The sequence below is a fragment of the Rhipicephalus sanguineus genome, chromosome 1 (genome assembly GCF_013339695.2).
Source record: "Rhipicephalus sanguineus isolate Rsan-2018 chromosome 1, BIME_Rsan_1.4, whole genome shotgun sequence".
In the NCBI taxonomy this organism is placed as follows: Eukaryota; Metazoa; Arthropoda; class Arachnida; order Ixodida; family Ixodidae; genus Rhipicephalus; species Rhipicephalus sanguineus.
In genome coordinates, this window is record NC_051176.1 from 193721384 (window position 1) to 193732847 (window position 11464).

Genomic DNA, 11464 nt, shown 5'->3' on the forward strand with positions numbered 1-11464 from the left:
TCCCCCTCGACTTCGATATATCCGTGTCCGGCTGTATTAGCATAAGTGCTTTCATTGCTGTCCTCAGTTTGCATCCCATGTGATACCTGGGCCTCTGTATAGTTTTTGCCCTTCGTTTACTGCATTACATCTTTATGCTTTTTGTAACCTGATGCTAAAATACGTTCTATTCTTCACTCATTTTTTAATCGTCTGCATCATTCCTACTTCTTATATATCTGCATTCCATTTCAGTTTACTGTTATGTCAAGGCAACGTTCAGGACAATGGTAAAATAATCTGGGCGTGCCTAGGGTATACAATAACTAAAATTCTGATTACAACTTAGTCTGCTTAGAACTTAGTAAAATAGCGAAATTCAGTTTGCATTATACTAATGGAAATATAAGAAAACATCTTGAAGATTTTAGGAAGGGCATTAGAGAAACATTATAATACCAAGTACTCTGTTTTTCTCATCAGAGTCCCTATGAGCCATTTTAACGCAACAGCATTAAATAGCTCGTTTCGCAGAAATTCCGGTGTTGGCATTGTTGATTGTGAGAAAAAAACCTGTGTTGTCTGTAAACAACAATTTGAAATAGATCCAATAAATAAATAATAAAAATCATAGGTTCGAATGGGAATGGAATCGAACCCAGGACTTCTGCGTGGTAAGCAAGTGTTGTACAACATGACACGACATGACAAGAACTTTATTTAGGTCATAAAGATCTCACGCCCGGGGGGACCTGGGGAGACTCCTCGCACTACATGACATTCGTATAGGGTTTCTCCCGAAACAGTTTCGAGCACTGGCGTGACTTTGTTTCACAACAGGTAAAGGTGTTAGCCATGCCAGGGCTCCAAACTGTTTCGGGAAAAACCCTATACGAATGTCATGTAGTGCGGGGAGTCTCCTTAAAGGGACACTAAAGAGAAAAGAGATTTTTCTCGTATTAGTAAATTAATCTGAGAATACAAAAATCACCACGCTTACCGCAAGAAGACGTTTGGTCAGCGAGAAAATGCGCAAAAATGAAATGTGGGTGGTGACGTCATACATTTTGACAGCATCTACGAGGGCCTACGTCGTTCCTAATTGGTAAAAATGAAGTGTATTGTCTTCTGAGGGGGCGGTCAGAGACCTAACATACAAAGTTTCAGGAAGTTGCGTTGGGCCAATGTCGTCAAAATACAAAAAAATACACTTTGAAATCCTTAACATCACGCGCAGAGATTTTGGCACGAGATTTAAAAGTGAGACATTGACCTTGATTTCCTCCTGTATTATTACAGCTATGATGGTGAAATTAACAACACTAGAGTTTTCAGAGTAAAATTTATCAATCTAAGCCGATTCATTCTTTCACTTTAGTGTCCCTTTAAAGGGACACTAAAGAGCAAAAAGATTTTTCTCGCATTAGTAAAGTAGTCTTCCACGATACCAAAAACACCACGCTTGCTGCGAGAAGACTCTTAATAAGCGAGAAAACGCGCAAAAAGAAAATACAGGTGGCGACGCCACCTTGGAATTTCCGCACCATTTGCCGTGACATCACATATTTTTGACGGCGCCTGCTTGGGCCTACGTAGTTCCTAATAGGTTACATCGAAGTACATTGTCCTCTGAGGGGGCCAGAGACTTGACATAACGAGTTTGTGGAAATTTCGTCGAGCCAGTGGCACCAAAATACGTTAAATGCTCTTTGAAATCTCTTATGTCACGAATTACAAAGTTCGGCACGAAATTTAAAAATGAAACTTTGAACTTGGTTTTCTCCTCTAACAATCAACATATGGTGGTGAAATAAACTACACAAAAGTTCTCCGAGCACACTTTATCAATCTAAACCAATTCATTGTTTCTCTTTAGTGTCCCTTTAACGCATGTAATGTTGCATGGCAGAAGCGTAGAATCACACCAGGCGCCAGAACATGTGAATTGCGCAATGAGTGGTTCATTTTAAGGCCTACCATTTACAAAGTGCATGGGCATAATTAATCATCATTTTCAGCAACAGCATCAACCAAGTGTGGAGCTGCGCGGGTGTGCGTTCAAGCCTTACAGACTAGTAGTCGGTACTTCGCGAAATTCACAGAGGGAAGAATTATGGCATAGTGGGCCCTTGGCAACTGTACTCACAGTGGACTTTCTAGGATAGTCTGAAATCGTCAATGTTACGCGCACAGACATTCCTTTTCTTGCGGCACAGTGTCCACCGAGAAGCAAAGCCAGGCTAGCAATTGAGAAGGTGATGCGAACTGGGCCTGATTACACCATCGCCAGGGATGCAACAGCTGCGCCAATTGCGCCAATTTGATACAATTCCTTATCTTTGCGCCAAGCTGAGCCACAACCGTGAAATTGGTTAAAATTGCGCCACGCTGCGCCAAAATGCCCGACCAGCTTAAAATTTTCTCAGTTGCATAAATTTGAGCAAGAAATGGAGGCCGCGTTGGTCATCTGCAGTGTGGGCATCGTCATCCTATACAGACGCGCAGACCCTAACCCTAACCCCTCGCGAAAGCAAAAAAAAAGGTCAGTTTCACCGCAAGGACGAAGCAATGAATACGATAGCAACAAATTGTAATGTTGTACGAAGTGAGGCTGGCAGCAAACTCTTTTGTATCCGATCTCGCGTAACTCTACAAAACGTTGGTGTAAGAGAATACGGCCGCTCCAGGGAAAGGTGCTCTTTCTGCACAGTGTCTTCGCATTGAGAGCGCAGCACGTAGCAGGATATACGAGCCGCCCTCTGATGGCTGCCGAGAGAGCCCGCGCGCCAGCGATCACGACCGCGGCCTTACAATAAAAGTTCAAAGTTGCTACTCGAGCAACAGCCCACCCACCCCCGCCCCCTCTCACGTCTTTTCATGCTCGTTCCAAGACGGGCGGGGCGTTTCCTCTATGCTTTGATGGCAGGCTTCCCAAGCGGCGTGGTGTTATCGCATGTGCCCTCCGAGCAACAGAGATGGGCTGGCTCGTTTCATATCTGCTTCAGCCGCGTTCGTCGCCCGCATTCGCGCGCTTTTAACTGCGGTAGAACATGCTATGCACAGGGATATTATGACGTCTTGGTTGACGCAACGTTTATTCAGCTCAAGTCCTTGGAAGAGAATGGGCCGAGCGCGCACACACTCGATGATGATGACAATGACACACGGTGACGATGAGGACAGAGAGACAAACGGATGATGATGATTATGATAATGCAAAGATGAGAAGCACATAACTAGTGCCCACACTAAGTTATCAATTTGGACTTTATATGGGAGATGACAACAAAAACTCGTTGAGAGTGTCCATATAGTTGCTATCGCAATAGAAAAGGACAGTAGTTCTCAAATGTCCTGATGCTTGTTTTATTGCGTGCAGAACGCTTTTTAAGCCACTTTGCCGCAGTACACTGGTGTCCTGCGGAAAAGCATACCGAGATTTAGAAGGGGCTATTAGTACTAGCTGTGAGGGACACAGCACATTTTGTTCCTTAATCACTCATTCGTGCACGCGCCGTGTAATTACGAGTACTAGTATCATCACTGACATCTAAAAAATTATTGGCAATTATTTGGAGTTGCTGTGTATGGCATTTCTGTGGCCTTGAGAAACAGTAGACAAAAGCGTTTGCCAGTTTTCTTTTTTCGCTACCCCCACTTGCTCCTGCTTTACGAATCTCCCAAATTTCCAGGTTGCCAGGTTTGCAGGTCCACATTAGCATTTCCAGTGCCTGTCGAATTATTTGACAGGTCCTGCAAATGCTAATGTGGACTTAGTCATTGTTCGCACTGTGGGGTGGCTCATCACACTTCTTTTATTGAAAGAGCAGTGTTTACGTGCACTGTGCACGAATTAGCTGACAATAATATTATCTGGGGTTTAACGTCCCAAAACCACGATATGATTATGAGAGACGCCGTAGTGGAGGGCTCCGGAAATTTCGACCTCCTGGGGTTCTTTAACGTGCACCTAAATCTAAGTACACGGGCCTCGAACATTTTCGCCTCCATCGAAAATGCAGCCGCCGCGGCCGGGATTCGATCCCGCGACCTTCGGGTCAGCAGTCGAGCGCCATAACCACTAGACCACCGTGGCGGGGCGAATTAGCTGATGTTGAATGGTTTTTACATATTTTTGTTTTCTTTTCTAAAAATAAGCCTTCTTTGTTATACTGCTCCAAATTTGGGATTTCGGGCTAAAAAATTCAGTTTGTTTTTTCGTAACCTGCTCCAAATTTGGATTTTTGTGCTCCAAAAGCAACATTTTGCTGCTCCAAAAATTGCTCCAAATCCTATTTTGGCTGTTGCATCCCTGCATCGCGTTCTACTCTTGAAATCTAAGCTCAAGCGTCCTCCAGTTTTTATGCCTATTTTCCGTAGGCACTGAGTTTTCTACTGTGTGACCTTAACATCTAAGTTGACGATGCATCATGCTCAATTTTCATTCACTGTGACTTTTTTATACGGAACCACCTTGCTATTTTACTTAGATATATTCGTTTCCCTTTCTTAGGTCACCTTAAAGTTTTCTTACTGTTACAAATCACCAGGTAATCGGAGCTACAGTCGAACACGGATATATCGAACTCGAAGGGGATCGCGAATTAGTTCGATATATGAAAAATTCTATGTAAAAAAATACAGGCCCAGAGACCTTACCAGTGGCGGATGATCAGCTACAATCGGCGCATTCAAGAATGACAACTAATTCCACACACACGATGCAACAGAATGTTTTATTTGCGCGGAAAAAAATCACTTATCTTCGCCTGCTTCTTCGAAATGAGTCTTCGAAATGAAGTTAAAGACGCTGGCCTCGATCTTATCGAGGCTGTCCAGGTGCGAGAGCCCGGTTCACTCCATGTCGCCGCAAAAACGGCGAACCGATCCGAACGCTGCCACCACTTCAGCGGCGCTTCAGCGTCACTTCAGCGGTGGAGTACGCGCGTGTAGCCGCCACCTCGTCCAGACGATCTTCATTGCCACTTGAGCTGTCGGCCTGGGCATCCTGGGTCCCTGCGACCGCAGCTACAATGTCCTCGTCAGCGAAGCTCGCAACAGCCTGAACATTGCAGTCTGCTTCCTCAAGGTCGTCCGCAGACACTTCGGGTGGAACGGCAGCCGGGAAGAGGGACGACAACTCGTGAAATGCGTCGTCTATGTGCTTGTCGTCGCCGTCTCCACTGATTTCCGCAAGTTCCACCGTCACAAAGCCTGCCTTCCGGAAGCAGTTGGCCACTGTGTCCATCTTCACGTCTCGCCAGGGGCCCGTCGCCATTTGAATGGCACCAAGCAGGTCAACCTTGAAGAACTTGATGATGCCCTGGTCGAGCAGTTGCAGCTTCGCTATCGTGTTGGCCAGCAGAAACTTCAGCTCAATGTTTTTGAGCTCGCAGGGGAGCATGCACGCAAAAGAGGAATGCGGTGGTATGCGACAACTCACGGAAGTGAACTCTGCCAACAAAGCGCTCGCGATCAGTCGCGATGGCGGCGATGGCTACCCGGGCTACCTGCGAGGGCAGCAGCAATGTATGAAAGGCGCGAGCTGTGGTTGTCTGAGCAAATACGAAAGAGGCGGGCTGTGGTTGGTTGATCAAAACTCACAAAACAGCAAAAAAAAAAAGGCGAAAGGAGGAGGCCGCCGCCTCCTTCGTTCCTGCTCTCCAAGCCGACGGTAACGCGGAGAGCGTAGGAGAAAGAGAGAGAAAAAAAGAAAAAAAAGGCCGTTCCACAAGTTGGAGAACGCGCCCAGCAGGGGTACAGTCCAAGCCGTCTCGCCCTCACGTTTTTCGAGCATTTCGGGTGTCGGCTGAGGTGCGGTGCCGCGAAGGTTTAGGGGCTCAGCGAGTGCCAAAGCGCGCCTTCCAGCTCGCGCAGCGTTCGATATATCCAATGGCGGGTAAAAGTACCGTTCGATATAGACGTGCGAATTTCTATACTTTTACAAAGGATTTTCAAGGGGATAATTTACGAGTTCGATATAGCCGAAAATTCTACATATGTGGGTTCGATATATCCGTGTTCGACTGTATAAGTGGCAGTAGTGTGAGTAGCAGTGGTATGTTACAATGCTTTGTGTCACTACAATACGTCCGAGACATTTCTCGGCATCACAAGTTCTCTCGGAGAAGAAATGTTAAAATATTTGTTGCTTACGAACGATTTACACCAGCAGATAAGTAGAATATTAAAAGTCATTGCAGCTTTATGTCCTCGATGTGTACACGATGTGTCAAAAAAAAAAAAAAAAAAAAAAGAAGAAGATATCGCTGCCACCGTTGTTGCTGATGCACACCTGTCGGGTGATCTGGTATTGCGAAAATGCTAATGCCTTTATGGAGAAGGCAAGACTGCGCAGTGGTATTTTCGCCATCGTGCGAAGGCGCCTTATTGACGTTCTTGTAAGTAGATGGCAACCCGCTCGCTGGTCGTCAAGTAGAGCAGCAAGACCCATCAATTACAAAAGTGACGAGCAAAAACCACTGACAGCACAGCGTTTAACCCTTTGAGGGTCAAAGATGTACATGTACGTCGTCCATTACAGCCACAAGGCGGTCAAAGACGTACATGTATGTCATGCCTGTATGTTTAAAATGCACGCCTTTCTCTTGCTAGGCATGTGCTGCCACACAGCGGGAATACGTAGAATTTTTTCCTTGCACCGATATCTCTCCATTTTTTTATGCTTTACTACAGCGATACGCCGGCTAGTTTCAGTTTTGTTCTTCGGCCAGTTCCCACTTGTTGCGCCTGTAAAACTGATGGCTTTCTGGTTTAGAGTCTCTAAAAGGGTGACCATTTTCTTACTCTCTCATTTATTGCTCCCCAGGGTGTGATTATACCTGTTTCCATGCAGGCGCTGACCGACACAAACGATGCCGCTGTAATTGCATTTCCTGTTTCAGGAACTCAAAAAAACTGCTTCCATCTCGTTGGCGATAAGACGAAGGATTATTGTAGGTTTCGGACTTGTTTGCGCTTTCCGGACGTGCTCACTACACGGTTTTCTTGAGTGCGCTCACGCATAGGTCGGCAAACTCCCACATGAGTCGACTCGCTCAGACTCAGATCGAGCCATGAGTCTGAGTGAGTTTTGGTGAGTAATATTTTGGTGAGCTTGAGTCCGAGCGAGTCCAGTTGAGAAAAGTTTTGTTGAGTCCGAGTCCGAGTGAGTCCTGTTGAGGAAAATTTTGGCGAGTCTGAGTGAGCCCTAAGCATAAAATATATTTCTTGAGTGAGTCTTCACAGTGAGTGAGCTCCACACTTTTTTGCCGACCTATGCGCTCACCCACGCAGTTTGCTTTCGCTATGCAAGTGTGCGCCGGTTTCTCTGCCGCAAGTGAGTCTAGCAGCGATTCAAAGGAATTGCCGCTCGACTGGCGAATCAGAATCTGATTCAGTAAATGTCAGCCCGTCATACGAGGAGTTACTTAAGAGTTAAGACTCTGATGTTGATGAGTGAGCGACATCTCATAAGCGTGCGCAGCAAGATGATGCTGACTGGATCAAAAGTAGCTCTTCTCCCTCTGCATTTCCACTTAACGCCACTTCGTGCACTTATTTTTGTATGTCTGTGAACTACACAGACGTTTATTTCAACGCATAACTTTTTAACCGTCATATAGGTTTTTTTTTAGGATTTATCTTGCTGTTACTCATGAATAAACCATGTGTATGTAACAATCCAAATGATTTTTTTGTCACTTTACGGTCACCACAAAAAAATTTTAGACAAGTTATTCGAAGGTCGCAGGTTCGGTCCCTGCCAGCGGCAAGTTATCTTTTCGTCCACTTTACTTTCTTCACATTTATATCCCAATTATTACAAATAACATCCCCTATACTTTCCTTGGCATTATTGTCTGTTAGTTCTCATTAATATTGTGTCTAACAAAAAACGAGCCCTTAAAAGGTCACCTTCTTTCCTTCATTCATAGCGAGGGTCTCGTTCTGGCAGACTTGATGCCTTCAGGTAGTATGCGAGGGCTTATTGGTCAGCTGCCAGCTCGTAAAAAATATTGCGTGCTACGTGACGCCAAAAGGAAGAAAAAGAGAGTGCCACACTCGCCGCCATGGCTGCGATCGGCGCCGACTAACACTCCTAGGTTTAAATGCACATATAGTATACCCTATAAAGTGGACGGGGGGATGACAGCCGCCATAGCTCAGTGGTAGAGCATCGGACGCGTTATTCGAAGGTCGCAGGTTCGGTCCCTGCAAGTTATCTTTTCGTCCACTTTACATTCTTCACATTTATAGCCCAATTATTACAAATAACATCCCCTATACTTTCCTTGGCGTCATTGTCTGTTAGTTCTCATTAATATTGTGTCTAACATGATCCTCTTGTAATCTGTTTCTACTTCCCTTGTCTACCATAGAACCAAAGTGCCAAAAATTACTTCTCCGGAGTGAAACGAGAACTGCACAGTTAACATGGACTGCAGCAATGGCTGAGGCTGGTTGCGTAAATATTGAATACTAGTGGTGGTCAAACCGCACCATTTTGCTACAGTGCCACTTGTCCACACTTTGCTGTGCCCATCCAAGTGCAACTTGTGCTAAAGTATTTTCGCATGCTTTCATGGCAGTGGAGCATTTTTAACCTAGAATGTTTTTGTCTGGCAACGACTACCATAACCACTTTTCGAGAGTGGAGTGGCTACCAGAAGTGTGGCAGAATCCCTCTGATTCTTTGCACCGTAATGTTTTTATTTAAGGCATTTGTTTAATGAAGGTAACACTTGTGATAATTCCTCATTGTTCTGCTTTCCCAATCTGCAAAATGGGCTATCAATATTATTGTCACTTCTCAGTGTTGCTACTCTGAAGATCCCTATTTTTTAAGAGATTGCTCAGGTTGAAAAATTCTGATTACATTGTAGCCATGGTCTTCTGGAGTTGACCACTGCAGGTGTAAGGACTTCCAGGGATGAACTTTTCATTGCACCATGAATGAAGAACTGGCTCATTAAAAAGTGTTTGTCAGTCCCTTTAAAATGAGGTAACAGCCACAGCTGCTTACTGTGTGCCAAAAAATCTAGAAGCCAACATGCTGAAACATATTTCATAACAACAATCACTTAGTGCCCACATAAGTTGCTTAGGTGCCATTTAACTGCAGCTTTGGCAATATTGCTTCTGTGGTGTATGCTACTCAATTATAACAAGCCAAAGTGAAATTCCGTTGAAGTTGGCCTTATATAGAAATTAGGCGTGTCAACCGAACAGTGAAGTGCATCAGTGTCCTCTCAACCATGTGCCAGAATTTCAGTTACTGAGCATTTAAAATTAGCAAACTGTGTTTTTTATTTGGGCAGTAGAAATGTGTGGTGCGATCATTAAACTTCTGAAAGGGAAATTTTATGTGCACCGGCTTCTAGCACAAAGCTACAAGGAAATCCATATGGATTTCCGAGAAAGTAAACTTCCTAGTTGACAAAATAATCGTCCTGGTCTAGGGATCAAACACAGGACCAATACCCGGCTTCGATCCTTGGACCAGTGTAAAATTTTCATCAGCTAGGAAGCTTTTGTTTCAGATAAATCTGTATGGATTTCCTTACAGATCTGTGCTACAAACAAATGGATGACAATTTTTCCTTTCATAACCCTTCCTCCACCTTGTGGAATACCGCAGAAATGATTAGTCATATTCATTAAACTTTATTGCTCAGTGGAGAAAAAATCTTTGCCTTTCATGTTTGCACTATTGTTGATTTTATCTTGTCTAATTTTAACTTGCAGGGATAGCCACTTCTACAATAGTGCTGAAGAAGACTGGGTCGAGTTTCTGGAGCATGCTACAGAGCACAACTACCAGAATCTGCTCTCACGTATTGATGATCTTTAAGTGTTGAAAGCGAGTCTTGCAATGAGTTTTGCAAGTTTTTCTTATTTTTGATATTGCAGCTGTTTATTGTGTAAATAAGGGCCAGAATGTTGTGCCTGGTTGTTGTGTAAATAAAGGCAAGACACCTTTATCAGGTGTGAAAACACCATTTCTGTGTCCTAGTGCCTGTGTGAAAGGGGCAGACATGTACTGCTCATTTATAATTCACAATTTATTATGCCACAGCAGTTTGCAAAAGCTGTGAAACATAGTGTGCGTGCGGGAGCGTAAGCTTTGCCATTTTAAAATTCCTCTTAGTTCAGCTACTAAATTTCACGAGTTGATGCCATAAGCTGTATCTTCATTGGAACTGCCAGAGGATTCATCGGTGGCAAACGTTTTGTATGCATCCTCAGCACTCCAAATGACATTCTCTGTACTGTTGAGTGTGCTGGATACACAAGATTTTTAAAATGCAATCTGTATATTCTGCATTGCTGTGATCTTCCATGCATCCTTAATTCTCTTAGCAGTGGCTTCTTGTGGCATCCTCTTGGCATTGTCCCTCGCAAGGCAATCTTTGAAGACCTAGCGACATGGTTCTGAAACAGCTTTTTGACAGCAACATCCAATGGTCACAGCTGCAGTGACATACCACAAGGAAAGATGTTCTTGTCGGCATGTGCCTACTGAAAGGCCTCTCGACTCCCAGGCAAATGTGCTCATTGCTTTTTCTAGCTTTATTCACGAGTATAGGTCAAGATAGCGGTCACTTTGAATAAAATTTCAAAAAGAAAGGTTTACTTATATTTAAATAAATACAGTATTTATTTTACGTATGTCCTCGCGCCCAATACAACGCTGTGCTATGCTGGCCTGACTGGATAGTCGGGTGGTTAGGACGCTCACCTCCGTATCGGGGGAACGCTGGTTCAAATCCCGCCTCGCCAATAAGTAATTATTTTCACCAAAAATTTCTCTCTCTCTCTCAATGTATTTCTCGCTTTCCTTCTCTCTGTACTCGTTCTCTCGCCCATCACCGCTATTGCATCCCACGCCAGAGAAATCGGCGAATGTGTTCTGGAGCGAAGCAGAAGATGAAGAGGACGAAGAGAGCGTGCGTACGGGTTCATATAATGTTCTCTCTACGACACATGGCAAACCTCGACCATGACAGCTCTGCTGTAAAAAACGGGTTTAATTGTAAGCTCATTCCTGTATTTGCACTAAAGTGGCTAGATCAAAATGCTTTATTTACTATCTTTTTGTACTTCTCGTAAAGCTTTGCGAGTGGCAGAAGAGAGATAACGCTTATCACAATTTGTTACTGGGCCACTTCAGTGGTTCATACCCTGGGAGACAAAGCACAAAACCACACGAAGAAATGACCAGACAGAAAAAGAAGATAAATTTGCAACTACGCCTATTCAGGAAACACTGGCACATTTCTAGAACGTAAGTGCCGGTGTATGCTGAGATGATTGCGTACCAATATCCAAGACAAACATTGGCGTGCGCAGGGTTCCCTTTCAGGGGGGGGGGGTAGGGGAGAAGGTTCATCGCAGCGCCCCCCCCCCCCTAATAAGTCAAAGTATTCTCGGATTGCATTGTCTCCGGCGCAGGCGCGCACAGCACGCTGACCCCTCCAGTGGC

At 44.5% G+C, this 11464-nt stretch overlaps 1 protein-coding gene across 1 annotated transcript in view; it reads left to right on the plus strand.

Moving 5' to 3' along the window:
* Positions 1–9974, plus strand: part of LOC119404746 (cyclin-D1-binding protein 1 homolog) — a 70345-nt gene extending 60371 nt beyond the window's left edge. Inside the window, exon 10 of the mRNA XM_037671415.2 lies at positions 9727–9974. Coding sequence (XP_037527343.1) covers positions 9727–9832 — 106 coding nt within the window. The 3' untranslated portion in view covers positions 9833–9974. The remainder of the gene's footprint in view (positions 1–9726) is intronic.
* Positions 9975–11464: the final 1490 nt, after the last annotated feature.